The 22,589-nt window shown below is 37.4% G+C and overlaps 1 protein-coding gene across 1 annotated transcript in view; it reads right to left on the minus strand.

Annotated features, from left to right (window-relative positions):
* The window catches only part of REC114 (REC114 meiotic recombination protein), a 103,395-nt gene extending 83,176 nt beyond the window's left edge, over window positions 1–20,219 (minus strand). The window contains 1 exon segment of the mRNA XM_039856643.1: window positions 20,023–20,219. Coding sequence (XP_039712577.1) covers window positions 20,023–20,181 — 159 coding nt within the window. The 5' untranslated portion in view covers window positions 20,182–20,219.
* Between the last annotated feature and the right edge of the window lie 2,370 nt (window positions 20,220–22,589).

Genomic DNA, 22,589 nt, shown 5'->3' on the forward strand with positions numbered 1-22,589 from the left:
GGCTCTGGGCCAGGAGCCTTGCACCAGAAAATTGTCATAAATGAGTGTCTAATCCTTAGAAACCTCTTTCCAGCCCTGATGTGGGGCTCTCAGTGTTCCCCTTTCTCTCCCTGCTTCTCCCTTTGTCATCTCTAGGTTTTGCCTAGCCTTTTTCTGTATTTCTTTCACCAACTCCCCGCCTAGCTCCTACTGATTTTGTTTGGGATTTTTAATCTAATAAAACAGAAATATCCTAAATAAATAAATGAACAAATGAATGGATAAATAAAAAATAATAAGTGTCATGGCACTTATAAGACTTAGAAATCTGAGCACTATTTGATAATAGTAAGGAATTGTTATTTTTTCAGGTAAAATGTTATTGTAATTATTTTCTAAAAGTTCTTATCTTTTAGAGACAATTAAAATAATTGATGAAATGGTAGAATGTCTGAAATTTGCTTCAAAATAACATGATGGACATGGATAGGATATAAATGAAACCAAACTAGCCATGAGTTGATAATTGTTGAAGCTAGTAATACGTACATGAGGGCTTACTATACTATTATGTCTACTTTTAATTATGCTTGAATTTCTTTATAATAAAAGTTCTACAAGATGCATCCATCCATGTTCTTTGTTGGCTAGGTAGAGCAAGGTTAAGGAAAGCATTCAGCTTCCTACAAAGAACAAGATTATTATTTGTAATTTCCTAACTTTACAGAGAAATTTCAATATCATAATGCCTACCATAATACAGGAACTAAGAAAAAATTACTTATTTCTGGCTCTTGGGAATATTTTTAATGACTCAATATAGCTTTTAATTGGAATGTCCACATTAGCACAATATGAAAAGCTCAAAGAAAAATGTTATCTCTAATGACCAAGTCATCACAGAAAAAGATATTAATTTTAAGGTGTCAGAGAGAACATAAATCATGTTCATATCTTCTTTCCAGTTGCTAACTAAGTGTGGCTTAAGATTTAGGTCATCAAAACAATATGTATAAAAACAGACATGTAGACCAATGGAACAGAATAGAGAACCCAGAAATAAAACCATGCATGTACAGTTAACTAATATTTCACAAAGGAGCTAAGAATACTCAATGGAGAAAAGACCATCTCTTCAATAAATGGTACTGGGGAGAGTGACATCAGATACATGGTGGAGTGAGGGACATACCCAGATCTCTCCCCTTGAAACAACAATAAGCTAAACATCTAAAACACAACAAAAAACCCCCAAACTGCACACCAGCACTACTGAGCATGGGATCTGTGAATAAGAGCTACCACAGGTCAGAACCCCAGGAGCTGGGTGATAGACTGGGAGAAACAAAGAAGCTGCCTCTTGCTGGAGCTCCCTGTAGGAGGAGGGGGAGGGGAGAAGGTGCTGCAAGTTCCCTGAACAGCCCTGCCTGGGAGAGCTATGAGCACCATGCAGCCCGTGGCAGTGCCTAGGCAACAGGGCAGAAAGCAGAGACGTGGGGATGGCAGAGAAGCAGAGATGGCAGAGAAACAACAGTTGATTATTACCAGCCATGGCTGCAAAATGTAAGGCTGAGCCACAGCCTCTAATCCCCCAAGCCAGAGGTCCCATCCTCCCATATCCTCCGAGACTGAACAATGCACAGCCCCAGGGGAATCTGAGCAAATGCTACAGAAACTGTCGCTAACACTGACAGGGACTGAGACTGAGGGTAGTGAGCATGATTAAATATCTATAAGAAAAAAAAGGCATTATTGAGACTTTATATGAAGATCCAAGAGACTTAGACGCCACCTACTGGAAGCCAAAAGAAAAATGCCTTCTTTACAACAGGTTAGAGAGACCTTTATATAATAAATCTTCTTTCTGGGAAAAAAAAAGAAAAAGCAGAATACATTTCCATTAATGTCCAGCCAGAGAAATAGTCCATTAAATACCACAAACAAGGTGACAAGGCATCTCAGAAAGAAAGAGAAAAATCTCCAGAAAATAAGCTTACAGACATAGAAATATGCAACTTAAATGACAGAGAATTCAAGATGGTACTTCTGAAAAAACTCAGTAAGATCCAAAACAATTAATATCAGCAATTTCAGAAACCGAAAAACAACTAGATGAGCAGAATGAGTTCTTTAGCAAGGAGCTTGAAACCCTCGAAAAGAACAAAATAGAACTTCTGGAGATGAAGAACACACTGCAAGAGATGAAAAATAAAATAGCAAGCTTGAGAAATAGAGTTGACCAAATGGAGGAAAGGATCAGTGATATCAAAGACAGAAATCTATAAGTAAATCAGAAGGAAGAAGAAACTGAAGGATGAAAAATAATGAAAGAGAAATACAAAAACTACCTGATACCATCAGGAGAGGAAACGTAAGAATAATGGACATTCTCGAAAGGGAGGAAAAGGAGTAGGGATTAGAAAGTATTTTCAGACAAATAGTTGATGAGAACTCCCCAAATCTAAGGAATGAGATGGAGCTTAGAATTCAAGAAGTCAACAGAAAACCCAATGCCCTCAACCCAAAAAGATCTTCTCCAGGACACAATGTATTAAAATTATCAAAAATCCATGACAAAGAAAGAATTCTCAGAACAGCCAGGGAAAAGAAGATGGTAACCATAAAAGAAAACTCATGAGATTATCACTGGACTTCTCAGCACAAATCTTACAAGCATGAAAGGAGTGGAATCAAATATTCAAACTACTAAATGAAAAGAACTACCAGCCAAGAATAATGTATCCAGCAAAGCTCTCCTCTAGATATGAAGGAGAAATAAAGACCTTTCCAGACATACAAAAATTAAGAGAATTCTCCACTACGAGGCCTGCATTACAGGAAATACTGAAAAGGATCAGCTCGCTTGAAACAAAATGACAAAAAAACAAAAAACAAAAAAAACCATAATTAGAAGTAGGGCAACTAGTAGGCAAATAGAAGCAGAGGAGTGCAATCCTTACTAAGAACAAGGCATTATAAGCTTAAACGATAAGAAGAGATTTGCTATAGCAAGATAGAAATGAACATTCACCGTACATAGGGACAAATTAAACAACAATGACTGAAAAGGGGAGGAATCAAGAATCCAAATTCGCAAAGGGAAATGGAGATAAGGCACGCACAGAAGAAAATGGACAAATATAAATAACTGTCCTCTATATATTCATAATAGTAACTACACGCTAAAGATTCAGAACTGAGGTATATAGCATAAAACAAGAAGGATCAGAAGGAAAACCCACAGAACCCAACCAAAAAAAACAAAAACAACAAAAGGAAAACCCACAGAACCCAACCAAAAAAAATAAATAAATAAATAAAAATAAAACAGACATACACAGACAAGGAAGCAAAGGAAACACCAAGCTACCATAAAGCAAAACATAAAACAGTTAGAGGAAAACCTATTTCAATAATCACCCTAAATGTAAATGGACTGAATTCACCAATAAAAAGGGACCGAGTTGCAGAATGGATCAGAAAACAAAACCCAACCATATGCTGCCTTCAGGAGACACATCTCAGTTCCAAAGACAAATACAGACACAAAGTGAAAGGGTGGAAAATGATATTTCAAGCAAATGGCATTCAGAGAAAAGCAGGAGTAGAGGTACTGATGTTGGACGAAAGAGACTTCGAAATAAAAAAAGGTAAAGAAGAATACTGAGGAACACTTCATAATGATAAAGGAAATCATGCACCAAGAAGACATAACACTTATTAATATCTATGCTCCCAATCAGGGAGCCCTGAAATATATAAAGCAATTACTAACAGAACTAAAGGGAGAAACAGACCAAAACAACTACTGCTGTAGGGTACCTAAATACCCCCCTATCGGCTATGGACAGATCATCCAAACATGAAATCAATAAAGAAATAACAACCTTAAATGACACATTAGACCAACTGGACATAATTGACATTCACAGAGCTTCCATCTAAAAACGGCTGCTTATACATTCTTCTCTAGTGCACATGGAACATTCTCAAGAATCGACCACATACTGAGACACAGAGACAGCCTCAACAAATATAAGAGGATTGAAATCATACCAACCATATTCTCTGATCATAATTCTCTGAAACTAGAGATCAACTGCAAAAAGAAATCAGGAAGAACCACAAATACATAGAGATTAAACAACATGCTACTGAAGAATAACTGTGTCAGAGATGAAATAAAAAGAGAGATCAAGAGATACATAGAAATGAATGATAATGATAAGACAATATATCAAAACTTTTGGGACATGACAAAAGCAGTCATAGAGGAAAGTTCATATCATTATAGGCCTATCTCAAAAAACAAGAATGAACCCAAATAAAAAACCTAATGTTTCATCTTAAAAAAATAGAAAAGGAAGAAAAAAATGAAGCCTAAAATCAGCAGAAGCAAAGAAATAATAAAAATTAGAGCAAAATTAAATGAAATTGAAAACAAAGCAAAAAAAATAATAGATGCAACAAAGAGCTGATTCTTTGAGGTTAATAAAATTGACAAACTCCTGGCTAGACTCACTCAAGAAAAAAGAGAAAGGACACAAATAAACAAAATCAGGAATGAAAGAGGAGAAATTATGACAGACACCACAGAAATACAAAGGATCATACAAAAATACTATGAAAAAGTATGTAACACATAATTTAATAACCTAGAAGACATGGACAAGTACTTAGAAAGATCCAACCTTCCTAGACTGAATCAAGAACCAGAAAATCTAAATAGACCAATCAGCAGTATGAAAATTGAAATAACCATCAAAAACCTACCAGATGGCTTCACCAGTGAACGCTACCAAACATTCTAGGAAGATTTAATATCTATTCTCCTCAAAATCTTCCAAAAAATCGAAGAGGAGGCAGTACTTCCTAACTCATTTTATGAGGCCAATATTACCCTGATACCAAAACCTGGTAAAGATAACTCAAAAAAAAAAAGCACAAAAAACTACAGACCAATATCTCTCATGAACAAGATGCAAAAGTCCCAAATAAGATGCTAGCAAACCTAGTACAGCAACATATTAAAAAGATTATACACCACGATCAAGTGGTCTTCATCCTAGGGGCACAGGGATGGTTCAACATACACAAATCAATTAATGTAATGCATCACATAAATAAATTAAAAAATAAGAATCACATGATCATACCAATAGATGCAGAAAAGGCCTTTGACAAGATACAGCATCCATTTATAATCAAAACACTTAACAAAATCATTACAGAAGGAAAGTACCTTAACATAATAAAGGCCGTATATGACAAACCCTCAGCCAACATTATATTTAATGGTGAGAAGCTAAAAATCTTCCCTCTAAGATCAGGAACAAGTGATAGCTGTCCACTATCACTACTAATATAACATTGGAAAAGGCTGTCCACTATCACTACTAATATAACATTGGACGTCCTAGTGAGTGCAATCAGACAAGAGAAAGATATAAAAGGCATCCAAATAAGAAATGAAGAAATCAAACTGTCATTATTTGCAGAGGACATGATTCTGTATATAGAAAATCTTAAAGACTTCACAAGAATACTACTAGAAACAATAAGCAAATACAATGTAGTTTCTGCATACAAAACCAATCTTCAAAAATCCATAGCATCCCTATACTCTAATAATAAATTGTCAGAAAAAGAAGTGGAAAAAATAATTCCTTTTGCAACTGCAACAAAAAGAATAAAACACCTAGGAATAAATTTAACGAAACGTGAAGGAACTATAGAATGAAAACTATAAGACCTAATTAAAATAAACCAAAAAAGATACAAAGAAATGAAAAAGATATTCCGTGTTCTTGGATTGGAAGAATCAACATAGTTAAAATGACCTCATTACCTAAAGCATTATACAGATTTAATGCAATCCCCATCAAAATCCTATTGGCTTTTCTTAAAGAAACAGAACAAAAAAAAACCCATCAGATTTGTATGGAAGCACAAAAGACCCTGAATTGTTAAAGCCATTCGGAGAAAAAGAATGAGGCTGGGGGCATCACTCTGCACAATTTCAAATTATACTATAATGCAACAATACTCATAACGGCATGGTATTGACAGAAAAACAGACACAGACCAGTGCAACGGAATCGAGAGTCCAGAAATAAACCCATGTTTCAATGGGCAAATAATTTTTAACAAAAAAGCCAAAAACACAGTGGAGAAAAGAAAGCCTCTTTAATAAATGGTGCTGAGAAAACTGGAAAGCCACCTGCAAAGAATGAAACTAGACTGCTATCACCACACACCAAAATTAACTCAAAATGGATTAAGGACCTGAATATAAGACCTGAAACAATAAAATGCATAGAAGAAAACATAGGAACTAAACTCAAGGGCCTTGGACTTAAAGAGGATTTTATGAATTTGACCTCAAAGGCAAGGGAAGTAAAAGCAAAATTAAATGAATGGGACTACATCAAAATAAAAAGCTTCTGTACAGCAAAAGAAACCGTCAACAAAGTAAAGAGACAACCATCCAAATGAGAAAATATATTTGTAAGCAATGCCTCTGATAAGGACCTAATGTCCAAAATACACAAAGAACTCATACGACTCAATAACAACAAAAAAAACAAACAATTCAATCAAAAAATGGGCAGAAGATCTGAATAGACATACAAATGGCCAACAAACATATGAAAAGATGCTCATCATCACTATTAGAGAAATGCAAATCAAAACCACAATGAGATGCCATCTCACACCTGTTAGAATAGCTATAATCAATAGGACAATAACAAATGTTGAATAGGATGAAGAGAAAAAGGAACCCTCATACACTCCTGGTGGGACTGCAAATTGGTACAGCTACTATGGAAAACAGTATGGAGGTTTCTCAAAAGACTAAGAATTGATCCAGCAATCCCTCTACTGGGTATTTACCCCAAAGACTTGAAAACTCATATCCAAAAAGATATTTGCACACCAATGTTCATAGCAGCATTATTCAGTGGCCAGGGCAGGGAAGCAACTGAAGTGTCCTATGATCGATGATTGGATAAAGAAGCTGTGGTACATATATTCAACGGAATATTACTCAGCCATAAGAAGAGATGAACTACTGCCATTTGCAACAACATGGATGGATCTCAAAATAATCATGCTAAACGAAATAACCCAGACAGAAAAAGATAAAAACCACATGATATCACTTATATGTGAGATATAAACCTAAAAGCAACAAACGAACAGGACACACAGAGACTCATGGACATGGACAATGGACTAGTGGTTACCAGATGGTAGGGGAGGTTGGAGGAGAAGAGAGGGAGATGGGTTAAAGGGGTCAAATATGTGGTGACAGAAGGAAATCTAACTGTGGGTGAAGATCACACAAAGGATTATATATATGCCTTACTGTTAAATTATGTACCTGAAACTTACTGGATTTCATTAACCAACATCATCAAAATAAATAAATAAATAAATTTAAATAAATAAATGGTGCTGGGAAAACTGGATATTCACATGTAAAAGAATATCTTACATCACTCACAAAAATTAACTCAGAATGAGTTAGACTTAAATGTAAGATCTGAAAACATTAAAACTCCTAGAAGAAAACATAGGGAAAATGCTTTCTGGTCTTTTTTGAGATATTTTTTTTTTTTTTTTAGATATAACACCTAAAATACAAGCAACAAGAAATATGAAAACTAAACAAGTAGGACTACCTCAAACTAATGGCTTCTGCATCATCTAAATAATGATCCAAAAAAAAAAAAAGAAAAGAAAACCTATGGAAAGGGAGAAAATATTTGCAAACTACATATCTGACAAGGGGTTAATATCCAAAATATATAAGGAACTCATACAACTCAATAGCAAAAAGCAAATAATCCAATTTTAAACTGCGCAAAGGACCTAAAAGACAAAAGATGTTTAAATGATCAATAGTTACACGACATGGTGCTCAATCATCAGTGTAGTAGAAACCAAAACTACAATGTGACATCAACTCACATCTGTTAGAATGGGTATTATCAAAAAGATAAGAAATAATAAGTTCTGGTAAAGATGTGGGAAAAAGGGAACCCTCACATACAGTTGAATGGAATGAAAAGTGATACAACCACTATGGAAAACAGTGCAGAAGTTCCTAAAAAAAAAAAAATTATAAGTAGAACTACCATATGATCCAGCAATTCCACTTCTGGGTATATATCCTAAGGAAATAAAATCATTATTTCAAAGAGATATCTGTACCTTCATGTTCACTGCAGCACAACTCACAATAGCCAAGACGTGGAAACAACCTAAGCGTCCACCAATGGATGAATGAATATAGAAAATGTGATATATAAATAATAAATAACAAATAAATAATATATAAATGATATTTATACATATAAAAATATTAGCCATAAAGAGAAGGAAATCCTGCCATTTGTAACAACATGGATGAAAGCTGAGGGTATTATGTTAAGTAAAATAAGTTAGAAATAAAAAGATAAATACTAGATGGTCTCATATGTGAAATCTAGAAAAACTGAACTCATAGAAACAGAAAAGATTAGTGGAGAATAGAGGCAGGGAGAGGGAAGGTCAGCACAAAATGAGTGAAGAGGGTCATAAGGTACAAACTTCCAGTTATAAGATCAAGTGCTGGGGATGTAATGTACACCATGATGACTATGGGTAAGAATACTATGCTATATATTTAAAAGATGATGAGAATAGATCTTAAAAGTTCTCATAACAAGGAAAAAAAACTGTAACTATGTGACATGATGGATGTAATACTTATCATAATCATTTTGCAATATATACCTATATCAAATTATTTTGTACATATTAGACTTATAAATTTGTATGTCAATTGTATCTCGATAAAACTGGGGAGAAAAAGATTTACATCAACCTGACTTTTGTCTATTGTGATATTTTGCCATCAACACAGTAACACACATAGAGATATAGAGCCTGCCTAATTACAAGCTGGTTTTTCGCACAGCTTATTCATTGATTAAATCATAAAATCATCGGTCTTCTCATATTTTATATCCATGTATTTGTACAAGACTGTATTATAAAACTAATATAAAATTAACAGAGAAAAGTTAAAATATATGAAAATATAGAAAAATATTTCAAATATACTTACTTTAAAGTAAATTGTATGTACTGTTGATATGCATTACAAAATATTAAAAATGTGCAAAATTGCTAATAGGCTATCAGCTGCTTCCCCACTTACTTTTGGTAGCTAAAGAGCCTCATAAATTATTTCAACAAATTTGTAGAGTATATTATGCTAACGAAAGTAGTTCTGCTACATACCCATTACCAACTCTAAAAGTCAGTATTTTTTGATGTTTCACAGAAATGCAAAGTGTTAACAGTAATAATAACAAACAAAATTACAAGAGTATAACACCCAGACCAAAAAAAAAAGTAATAATATATACCTGGAAAATCAATTTTTTCTTTAGAACCTAAAAAAGTCATTTCTATGTATCGAAGCAGGAGATGTGATTCTCCTTCTTTTATACACAAAAATAAGATTATGAAATTAACTAGGCCTTTTAAACCTAGCTACTAGAATTAACTTGATCATTTTGATTAGTAGCCATAAGCAGAATATATGTACTCAAAACACCTCCCAGGAACAGTGAAATAAGTTCTTTATGTCTTTGAAATTATCAACCAAGGCCCCTCTGGTTATTGCTCTTTCTATAAAACACAACCCTGGGACATTTATCCAATATGTTTTAAAAATATTTGAAAAATTTCCCAAACTAATAAATCCTATAAAAATCACCAAGTATACCAGAAAGTGGTACCTCCCACTGACATACCTATTCTAAGCCTCTGCCACTTTCACACTCATCTTTACTATCTTCATAGACACTACCTTCTATTTATTCACACAAGGCTCATTTAAGCTCATAATAGTTCCAATATCCAAACAGTATTTCTAAATCTGAGTTAAAAGAAATATCTACATTTATTTCTCAAATGCCATGTTGTCATTTGTGAGGTGAATGGCAACCTATATTCCAAATGAGCTTAACTGACTAGCTCTTCCAGGTACTTGAGCTTAACTGACTAGCTCTTCCAGTGGTAATGCCTTAATTACCTCTAAACAGAGCCCTGAATAGTGTGTAGCACATAGTAGGCAGGGAACAAATTCTAAACATGGATGAATTTTAATATTCTTGGGCCTCATTTTAAACTGCAAGTTTTTAGACTCCTTCAAACACTAAGCTAGAAAAGAGTTTTTCACTATATTTCGCTATATAGACATCCAATGTATGTGACACATAATTCAATTAAACAGACACAATTATAAGAAAATATTTCTATATCAGTTAGGTGTAGGCTAGAGTTTTCTACAGAAATTAACACTCCCCAAACACATTCATGCTACCGATTCATTCTCACTCTACCTGTCTCCACACTGCCTGCCTATCATTCTCAGGACCTAGGCTGACAGGGCAGCTGATATCTGCAGCAACATAGCAAAGGGGAAGATCATAAATCATGCACTGGCTCTTAAACCTTCTGCTTATGACATAGGTCAGTTTCAGTTCTGCTCACAGTCATCAGCCAAAACCAGTCACGTGACATAGAACTTCAAGAGGCCAGAATATACAATCTTAGTGTACTTGTTGAACACCACCAATAACTAGTACTTTAGAAAAGACACTACCTGTTGTCAGACCAAATCTTAGCTTTGCAACTTAGAAATATACTTAATTTCCTCATCTATAAAATTAGTAATAACTACCTTATAAATTCATCAGAAAAATTAAATGATATAATGCAAGATCAGATGCTTAGCAGAATGCCTGGCCTTGATTCATTCATTCAATAAATATTTTGGGGCATCTACCAAGCACTGTTGTAGGTGTTAACATATAATAATTATACACTAAATAGCAGTTTTTTGTTTGTTGCTATTGTTATCAAAAAATGTCTTTTGAGTTCCAACCAGGAACCCCAGGAATAAGCCTTCATTTCTCAGCAGTGTCCAAATTCAGAAGAGAAAAGTGTGTGGCAGACTTGTAGTTGGTCTCCAAATTCCATTTTCCTTCTTATACAGTAATAGAACCTCTATTTTTTAGCTATACATGTGAACTCATGGAATACAGACTACCTGTGCCCAGCTGTTCATGCAGCTTTGATGGCCATAGGTCTAATTTATGGCCACTGTGCTATAGAAGAAAGTATCTTGTGGCAACTTAAGGGAAATTTCCTTAAGAGACAGCAGGTGTGTATCCTTCATCCACTTCTTTATCCCTTCCTCCACCAAGCCATCTAGAATATCAATTCTATCTGTGACTATAACACCATGGCCATGGACAGCAGAGGAACAAAATCAGAAGGATCCTCAGTTTCTGACACTGTGAAGTGTCATACCAGCTCTGTACTTTTATGTGGAGAATAAACTTTCATCATATTTAATCCACTGTTATTTTACATTTTCTGTCATTCAGAACCCATCTTAATTCTAATATAAAATATAACCTAATAATTTGTCCATAAAAGCAAACTGCATGAAAGACTAATTCTTGATAATACCACTATACTGTCATAAGCAGCACTGTACAGCAGAGTGGGAACTGGCTTGAGGAAGATCTGAATTTTAGAATCAGCTCTTCCACTTCCTATGTAAACCTTCAGTAAGGTACTTAACATAGGCAGGCCTTAGCTTCTTGTCTGTAAAGTGGTAATAAGATCTAAAGAGTTGTGAGAATTAAATAAGAGGTTTATAATAATACTTTCTAAATTGTAAAGTGCTATATACTATCAATATTACTTTGTCAATTGTTCCCTCTTCCCGACCCCTCTTTTAGAATTCGGGCATTGCCATACATTTAACACCTAGAGAGTCACCCCAGAGATTGACTCAGTCGTGCAGGACCCATGAATTTGCATTTTCAACAAGCACCCCCAGAGACTCTGTTTAAAGTAGTCTGCCCGATACACCTTGAGAAACACTGCTCTAATGATCAGGACCTACCTATTTCGCAATCCTGTGCTTGAGTGCCCCACTATTTTAAGATTGTGATAAAACCCCAGGATACTTCCAAAGCCTCTCCACTGCCTAAATGCCAAGTACCCAGCAGATAACTTAATAATATTCTGTTGAACTGATGAACTGAAGTGGAAAAAGACAGTGGAAATGAATCAAATGACCCCCAAAGACTTCCACTTTTGACCAACATAAAGTAATAGGGACCAAATTTACCCTCCTGCCTGACTCAACCAAAAAACTGGACAAATGATAGTAAACAAGTTTTTAAGACATTAGATATCAGGTAATAAAGGACATGATTCCTGAGAAATAATAGGAAAGAAAGGAGTTGAGTCTTATCATTGCCCCAGATTACTTCTTGAGAAAGTTTTCAGGCTAAAGTGCTAGGAGTGGGGAAGAGGAGGAAGAGCCCAAGTAGAGGCTGGCAAAGGTGCTCCTGAGTTGAGGACATAGAATTGTGGGTCCAGCAAGGTCAGTGTCACTAAAGTTTGCAGTTCAGAATACCAGAGAGGAGAGAGATGCACACAGAGAGAACTGATACCTGCAGAGATTCCTCAAGTCTTCAGCATATATGTGTGTGAGCAACTACTGGAGGCTGGGCAAAGAACCATTTAAAATGACTTAAGGGAACAATCCCAAGAGCTCACACGTGACAGGGAATAGTGCCTGTTCTCATCAGCCAGAGTGAAAAACCTCATACCTTATGGGGCATTGGGTAGAGTACTCAGAAGAGTTTTGTCTTAGGAATGAGGAAAAAATTAGCTCTAGATCAAATGTTGCTCTGGTCCCACTTGACAAAGCTTAAAAACAAGACTTAAAAGGATCAAACTGTTTCCAGATAACTTATCCCAAAAAAACGCGCCTGTATATTCATAGAAGTATAAAAATATCCTGCACCCAACAGGGTAAAATTCATAACATCAGGTTTCTAATTAAAAATTACCCATCATGCAAAGAATTACTACTTTACTAATTTCAAAAATAATTTTTGGACTTCCAGTCAAGATGGCAGAGTAGGTAAACACTGTGCTCACCTTATCCCATGACCACATCAAAATTACAACTAAACTAGAATCATCTGAAAACTAGCTGAACAGAACTCCTATAACTAGGGATATAAAGAAGTCACACTGAGACTGGTAGGAGGGGTAGAGACACAAAACAGGTTGGTCCCACACCCATGTGTGGTGGTTAAGAATGAGGAGGGATACCTCGGCTGTGGAGGCCTCCATGAGGAGCAAGGGGATCCCAGCCTCATACTGGACTCCCCAGCCTGGACTGCCAGTGCCAGGAAGAGTCCCCAAAATATCTGGCTGTGAAAATCAGCAAGGATTCCTTCCAGGTGAGATGGAAGGCTGTTAGAGTCCCAGGCATTCCTCTTAAAGAACCTAGGCATGAACTTACTGATGAACTCACTTGCTCTAAGCTCCAGGCTAGGGATTATAAGGGGGAACTGAATTCTCTGGCTTCAGGACAAGGGCTGGACTGTCAGTTCTCTATGAGACTAACCTGTTGGCAGGCGCCATTGTTCCTTTGCTGAGACCATCCCCCACCCAGCCTGCAGGTGCAGGCAGGCACCAAATCTGAGTCTCTATCTTAGTGATTCCAAGAACCTGCCCTACCCAACCCACACACCAGCCTGAACCTCTGTCAGTGGCTGTTTCTTACAATTCGCTGGCCTCAGCCCATGTTACAAACTTTCCCAGAATCCCCAGGTCCACAAACCCCAAACAAGCAGTGGCTGGCTTTGGTGTGCCCTATACCTCTTCCTCAGCAGCCCTCAGCACTAGTGGCAATTTGCCTCAATTCAAAACATGGCCTCACCCAGGCACCTCCAAGCCCAGCACAGGTAGCTACCAGCCGCGGATCACTTTGTAGCTCCTTTCAGGTGGCCCCAGGCTGGGCACTGGCAGCAGCTGACCTGGACTTGCACCAGAACCCCTCCCAAGAGGCCTCAGAACCAACACACCCAGTGGCTGGCTTCAGACCACACCAGAGTACCACCCAATTAACTCCACAAACGACACAGCCAAAGGGTGAACTCAGCAGGCACCAGAGCCCCACTAGAGAAAATTCTACTCTGTGGGGTCAGCCCCAACTAAATAGCTCGTCCTCTGTAGTCATGGTTGTAGTCATCCTGGGGGCCAATACTATCCACTGATGTATCAATAGCAATCAAGGATAAACTACAACAAGAGGGCACACAGAACCCACACAACAGACACCCCTGGAGCACCCGGCTTAGGTGACCAGGGAGTCTGCACCACTGGGCCCAACAGGACACCTCCTATATAAGAACACCCTGCCAAGACTGGCAGACACAGCAGATCTACCAAATAGAAACATAGAAACACACACAGGGAGGCAGCCGAAATGAGGAAACAAAGAAACATTTCCCAAATAAAAGAAGAGGGTAAAACTCTAGAAAAAGAACTAAACAAAATGGAGGCAAGTAACCTACGAGATACAGAGTTCAAATCACTGGTTATAAAGATGCTCAGTGAACTTAGGGGAAGAGTAGATGAACTCACTAAGAACTTACACAAAGAGCTATAAACCATTAAGAAAAGAACCAGTCAGAAATGAAGAATACATTAGATTAAATCAACAGCAGATTAGATGAATCAGAAGATTCAATCAGCGATCTGGAAGACAAGGTAGCAGAAAACATCCAATCAAAACACCAAAAAGAAAAAAAACTTTTAAAAGAGGATAGATTAAGGGAACACTGGGACAACATCAGGTATACCAACATTTGCATCATAGCGGTACCAGAAGAAGAGAGCGAGCAAGGAATTGAAAACCTATTTCAAGAAATGACTGAAAACTTCCCTGACCCAGTGAAAGAAATAAACATACAAGCCCAGAATGCACAGAGTCCCAAACAAGATAAACCCAAAGAGGCCCAAGATATAGCATAATTAATGCCAAAGGTTAAAGACAAAGAGAGAACCTGAAGAGTAGCAAGAGCAAAGCAGTTAATTATACAGAAGGGAGCACCCATAAGACTGCCAGCTGATTTCTCAACAGAAACTTTGCAGGCCAGAAGGGACTAGCAGGAAATATTCAAAGCAATGAAAAGTAAGGACCTACAATCAAGATTACTCTATCCAACAAGGCTATCATTTAGAATCGAAGGAGAGATAAAGAGCTTCCCAGACTAGAAAAAGCAAAAGGAGTTCATCACCACCAAGCTGGTATTACAAGAATTGTTAAAAGAACTTAAAAGGAGAAGGTAAAAAAAAAAAAAGATCAAAATTATGAATAATAAAATGGCAATAATGACATACCTATTAATAATTACTTTAAATATAAATTAAATGCTCTAATCAAAAGACATAGGGTGGCTGAAAGGAGAAGAAAACAAGACACATGCACATGCTGTCTACAAGAGACCCACTTCAGATCAAAAGACACACAAACTGAAAGTAAAGGGATGGGAAAAGATACTGCGTACAGATGGAAATGAAAAAAAAAAGCTGGGGTAGCGATACTTATATTACGCAAAATAGACTTTGAAGCAAAGGCTATAACGGGAGAAAATAAAGGACATTTCACATACAATAGGCAATATATGGAAGCAATCTTAAGTGTCCATCAATAGACGACTGGATAAAGACGATGTGGTACATATATACAATGGAATATTACTTGGCCACAAAAAAGAAGGAAATCTTAGCATTTCCAACAACACAGATGGACCAAGAGGGTATTATGCTAAGTGAAATAAGACAGAGAAGGACAAATACCATATGATGTCACTTATATGTAACTAAAAAAAAACAAAAATAAAATGAACAATCAAAATAAAAGCCAATTCACAGATATAGAGAGCAAACTGATGGTTGCCATTGGGAGGGGGGTTAGGGGGCTGGGTGGAAAATGTGAAAGGATTAAAAAGTACAAATTGCTAATTATAAAAATAATCACAAGGATGTCAAGTACAGCACAGGAAATATAGTCAATTATATTATAATAAATATATATGGCGTCAGGTAGGTACTAGACTTATCAGGGGGATCACTTCATAAGTTATATAAATTTCATAAGCAAAGTTCAGTGAAGTTACTATTCAATTCAAACATTTACTGAGCACCTATCGCATGCTAGGAAATATGTAAGCACTAGGAATAAAAAGGAAAAAAGGCCAGTTAAGAAGACCCAAAGTATATCTTATGTTGAGTTCACACTTAAAAGTTCAAGTACAAACTTCGTATTCTATTTCCTAATTTCTAAGTAGGGCAATAATTTAAGTTCCTCCTATAACAATTAAAAAATGATTTTGTCCTACCGAAAGGAAAAAATAAGAAGTTTTCAGGTTCAATTAATTAGGACATGTCTAAGAAATCCTTGGAATTTTAAAAATGTGTTAAAACTTTAATTTAAAAGCAACCTGCAATTAACATTACCTTTCAAAATTATTCTCAAATTAGTAGACTAAATTATGTTCAGATATAAAAAACATAAAATGGACCAATCTGTCATTATGATAATCTTTTTCAGAAGGGCTAGGCTAACAGATGTAAGGAATTAAAATCAAGTTCAAGTTTGTATTTCATTTGCTTATTCTATTTAAATGACAGATGGTTTAAATATTAATCCTATTAATAAAACGTCTGCATATTCATTATGAAGCTCATTTCCTTACCTCGTTCATTTTACTAATTTTATTAATTTTACTACATGGCTACCCATTTAAGGTCTTAAACCCTTACCTCACAGAGTGTGATCCTAGAATCAACAGCATCAGCATCACTTGGAAGCTTGTTAGAACTATAGAATTTTATACCCCAAACCAGCCCTGCTGAGTCAGAATTTGCATTTAAAAAAATTCCCCAAGTGATTTCTATACACACTGAAGTCTGAGTAGCATAGTGCTAAACTTTTTTTTTTCCACAGTATTACAAGAGTTTACTTGCTTAGAAATTGTGGTTCATTTATCTCCAGATAGTAACTTTTTATAAGAATAATTCAACTCAGACAAATAAATCAAATCAATATACATATATATTAGATATTCTATATACAATATTTGTCTCAGACTTGATCTTACCTCTCAACTAGGACTTCAAGTCTTAGACGTCTTGTACTATTCATTTTTTTCTCTTGAGTCAACATTTTTGCTTTAGCATATGGCCATTTGATGAAAGTCTCTGTAATCAAACAACTAAAATACTAGGTGATCAAATTTTCTGCATAATTTAAAAAGTGAAAAAACTCAAAATAGGTTCAACTAAAGTTGAACTTCAAAGTTCCCTAGACAAAAAAAAGACCAGAATGACTCTATCCTCCACAATAATATATTTTTATGCTTTACCTAACATTTTTTTTTTTTTACTGCAGGTAGCACAAATTCTTAAAATAAGAAATTCACATGGGACTTAGTGCAGTTCTTTAGATGGCTCATCTTTTATTATTACTATTGCACAATAGTCACAGTGCACATAAAATAGAGCAAATCCTGTTTTCTCTTTTATTTTGAGAAAAAAATATGACAGACCTAGGCTGAAACTGATCACAGCAGGTATGATAGTTCGGCACAGATTCAAAGGAAGGTACAAATGTTCACTTTTCAAAAGCACTGCAAAAGCCAACCTCATCTCTTTTCACTGTAGCCATGGCTATATGCCAACCATTTGAAAATTGTTGAAAAGTGCTGTTCTGTATAAGCAATTATGAAGAGCTTTGCAAAAAGAAGGGAGGAAATTCTAATAACAATCAACTCCTTAGCATGGTCAAATGCCCATGGCCTCTGGGTTGCAGGATAAGAATCTAAAGGTTACCAACTGCATCTGAGCCAATGCATCCAACCCAGATCCTTAGGAAAAAGAGTTTAGAGGGTGTTAAGAAAAGGTATCGAGGAACCTGTTGGGCAGTCTCAAAAACTAAATGTCCTCAAACATCACCAGTTTTTTAAATAAGATCCTATTATAGGTCAGTCACACTTGAATTTAACTCTTTATTAACCTCATTTTGTGTCTGTAGCCTATATAATTTCCCAGGATACAGCATTCCACAAGAGTACAACTGGGTATTTAATTCCTTCTTAATGGTCCTAGGCATACTGATTTCAAGGTTTAAATAGTGTCCCTAGCTCTAATATTCTAGAATGTGGTGAACAATTCATTAAGCTCCCTCCTACTCACATTCTCAGCCAAGTCTCTCAGAAGAACTGTCTATACGCATTGGCTTCACTTTCTCACAGTTACTCTTCAGCCCACCCCTATCTGGCTTCCACCCCCTTCACTTCATGTTGCTAAATCTAATGGATGTGCCTAAGTCGTCATTTTTCTTCACTTTGCAGCATCATTCCATAGTTAATCTCTCTCTTTTGAGATGTTTCTGTAGCTTTGATGGACCTGCATTCTCCTGTGTGCCTCCCAACTCTGCCCCTTGTTAATCTTCTTTACAGACTTTGTCCCCTCTATCTGACCTACAAGTGCTTGGTCCTGGAATCTCATATAATTTCATGACTATAAACACCCCCTTTATGTTTATGACACACTTTCATGCCAATAACACATTTATATCTCCAGAACAGATCTTTCTTCTGAGACTAGACCAGTACACCCAACCATCTACTGAACATCTCAACATGGATGCTTCAAAAACATATTTAAACTCAGTACAACCAAAATTAAAGTCTTGGATCTTTCCCTCACTGTTCTTCCTCTAATGTTTCCCATACCCAAACCACCTATCTAGCTGCTCCTGCTTGAAACCCAGAAGTCCTTTACTCTCGCCACTCATATTCAATCAGTCTCCAACTCCTACTCTTTTAGCCTCAAAATATAGCTTTAATATGTCCAGTTTCCCACCTCTACTGCCATCATCCCCTTTCACCAACACCCTTCAGTCTAAGTCATTATCAGCTCTTGCCTATCACAGTGCAATAGCATGCTAAGTGATCTTTCTGAATCTACTCATATCTTTTCCAATTTCATCTCCACTATTCAGCAGACTGATCTTTCACAGATGAATATGCTCCTACTTTAAACTTTTCAGTAGCTTCCTATTAGTTTTAGGATAATTTCATAAGGCACCTGCCTACCACCCCAACCTCATCTCATGCTATCATTCACCATGTTCTCCTTAAGCACCAGCTCTCTTTTTTTCTGTACATTACACATGCTGTGGTTTCTCCAGGTGCAGGGCCTTTGCACATGTTGTGTCCTCTACCTTGAATATCTGTTGTTTCTTTTGCACTTTTTACCCACTGTTGCCCAAACCACACCAACATACATACTCCAAAACTCTAGAGCCCACATGCAGTAGTCAAAATAGACCAAACGGAACTGAATACCTAGCAACCTGTGGCATTAAAACATAACATCAGGACAAAAAAATAATAATAACAGCAAACCCTTATATAACTTTATACGAGGTATGTTTTAGGTGATTTATATATATTAACATATTCAATATTGATAATCTTCTGAAATAGGTACTATTATTACCTCTATTTCAAGATAAATAAGGTACAGAGAGGATAAGTAACTTCACCAAGATCACAGGAATTCAGTGCAAAGTTAGGATACAAATTTACTCTGTGTGAATGTTTGACTGCCTGTAGCATGACATCTTGGTTATGGACTATTCAACCTTCTCTTCCACATAAGGGATGTGGAACTGGTTTACACAATTATACAGTTACATTTAGATAAATACTAATTCTCCGCCAGACTAAAAACATAAACGAGAATAAGGACCATTTACATTTTGTTCACGGATATATCTCCAGCCTCCTTAACAAATTCTAACACATAATTTATGCTCATTATAAATATCTATTGAATATATGAATGTTTACTGCTCCCTCGCATAATCACTTGAGAATATACTAGGTTTCAATCATATTTATTTTATCTTACCTCATCTTATCTATCTATCTATGTATCTCCTACGTTAGCTATCGGTTAACCATTTCTGCCAGTCCCTCGCTGTCCCCTCCTCCTGTCCGCCTGGCACTCAGGAACTAGCTTGCGACAGCCGCAGTTTTCCCTTCCTGAGGGGGTGAGTGCCTCGAGGTCTTTCATGCCCTCAGGCCTCACCTTCCACGTGGCGGAAGAGGCCGTGCCAGCTTCCAGGCCAGGCCCAGGCGGCTCTCCCGTGCCCGAGGGCATGAAGCGGCCATATCGCTGCAGAGGCCACTGTGCCACGTCTCCGCCCGGAAGCCCATGGCCCGCCTGTTCTTTTCCCGCCTCCGCCATGTCCGGCCTCCCGGCGCGCCCAGCCGGTGGGCACCTGCCAATCGTCACAGCTAACCAATCAAAAAGCGCGGTGACCCAAGGCCCACCCTTCCCTCCGCTGCAAGCCAATGGGCAGGGTCCAGAGACTCCTGTAGGGGGCTCTCGGGTTGTAGGCGTCGCTTTGGCGCTGGCGCACTTTCTTTTGGTGCACAAAATGGTGGTGGTAATTACCACCTTCAGATGGAGTTGTGGTCTCGCCTCTGCAGCATTTGGGTTGTTCCTTTCCTTTAGGCAGCTGATGCCACCATCCAGTGCTCTAAGACATTTCTAAAAACTGGCTGACTCCTTGTAACTTCTACGCACTGGACTAGGCTGCTCTCCCGGGCTGCCTGAAAAAGTGTGTGCTCCTTCCTCACAGCAGCCTCTCAGAAGATAATGTCCCTGCATACCTCTAACCCACCACAACACAGCCCTAATTTCACCCGCTATTCAGGAAATAGGGTTACTTCCTCAATCATCCTGCAGCCCCCTAGACATACTGCCTATAGATGGTCAAGTTCTCTCCAAAAGAGAGAAGAAAATGGGTGGAATGCTGCCGGCAATAATAGGTGTGTCTCAAACAGCAGGTCCAACTAAATGACAGGTCTGGGTGATTTATAGTTGACAAAGCACTTAAACATCTGTTATTTTATTTGTACTCCCAATTACCGTGTGCCGAATAAAGAAGCAGACTATTTCCCCCATTGAGTAGATGGAGGCAAAATAAGGTCCTCCTGAGAGTAGAAGCAGTCTGTCCAAGGTTACACAGCCAGAGAAGAACTGTGGACTCCACAATCTCTCCATGTGCCCACCCCACTTGCAAAGAATTTAGGCACTCGCCCAGTCCGTGTCAAATCAGAAGCAATATATACAGAAGATGTATATTAATCAAATTCAAAAAGTTGTAATGCAAACATTTTTTAAAACTATACATGTCAAAAGGCATTAAATGTATGGACGGTGTTTGAAAAGGTGGTAATTCCTTCACTCTACACAGTACTGATTACATATCTACAATGTGTACCTATGCTAGTCACCATAGGATTTACAGAAATGGGTAAAACATGCATCTAGTCTTCCCCGACCTCAGGATTTAATGAAACAGGGAGATATTTATCATACCTGACAGTTAATACCAAGTGTAAGGTGTAAATCATGTGCTCAAAGGATTCAGATGAAGTAAACATCTACAAATGGGAATGGCAGTGACATTTCAGTCCTAACTTGAAGGGTGAGAAAAGATGTCCAAAGGGAGGATGGAGGGCAAGTTGGGAAGCGAAAGTTGCAGAGATAAGGATAGTGACATATAGCTAGAATGCAAGATTTTTTAAGGAACATGTGGCCACAAAGATGAGTTGAACAGAAGAGCGCGGAACAACAGCTAAGGAGAGTGAATTTTACTTGGTAGGTGGTAAGGGGCATGGAAAATTTGCACAAGGCAGTGACACTATCATAATGGTTGTCCAGGCAGTCTAATCTTTCAGAAGCATATAGAATAAATTGCATTCAAGGCAAGGGATATTTGTTACTTATCTTTCCATTAGTCCAGTAGAGCTTGAAGGGGTCAGATTTCAGAAACTGCTTCTGAAGGTCCTTAAATGACACATGAGCACTGCATTTAATATAGTAGTAAATGGTCAGAAACTTGGTTTCAATCTCAGTTCTGCCACTTTCCAGCTGTGTGACCTTGGGAAAGTCACTTAACCTCTCTATAAAACAGGGTTAGTAAATATCACCTCATAGGGTCATAAGGAAGATAAAATAACATCACATATGGGGAATATACTTGGTAAATTACAAAGTGGCACACATATTGGTACTTTCTTTTTGCAGGGTTAAAGTGATTTTCCATGGCTCCCTACAGGCAGGAGAATGAGAGTGAGATTCTGACATTTGGTCTCAGAGGCACTCACCTTCCAGGTCCAGGGCTGTGGATGCTGTCAAACACCCTTCACAGGAGCAGATGGTGCTCACAGTTGGGACTCTGTCAGTGTCCAAGGACACCCAGGGCCCCGCTGGGTTCCCACCTGCAAGCTCCCTTCCTAGACAATGCACCTGTGCTTGAGCTTCTGGGGTCACCAGCATCTGCCAAGAACAGATCATATCTGCAAAAGGAGATAGAAAGCCACAGCTCATGACAGAGGCCCTTAAAAAAAAAAAACCTATGATATTAACAAACGTGACTTGAGCATTCAAGAGGTCCCAGAAGCTGTACTAGGTGCTGGGGATATAATAACGAACAAGATGTGTGGCTTCTGCCCTCCTGAAGCTTTCAGTCTAATAGGAAGGCAGAACATGGAGCAAATTACCTCATATTTTTAATGTCATTGTGTTTTTTTTACAGATAAATCTGTAATCTTTATTTAGATAAAATTTTATACAGTAATAAG

This window comes from Pteropus medius, unplaced genomic scaffold, assembly GCF_902729225.1.
Source record: "Pteropus medius unplaced genomic scaffold, Ma_sr-lr_union100, whole genome shotgun sequence".
Classification (NCBI taxonomy): domain Eukaryota; kingdom Metazoa; phylum Chordata; class Mammalia; order Chiroptera; family Pteropodidae; genus Pteropus; species Pteropus medius.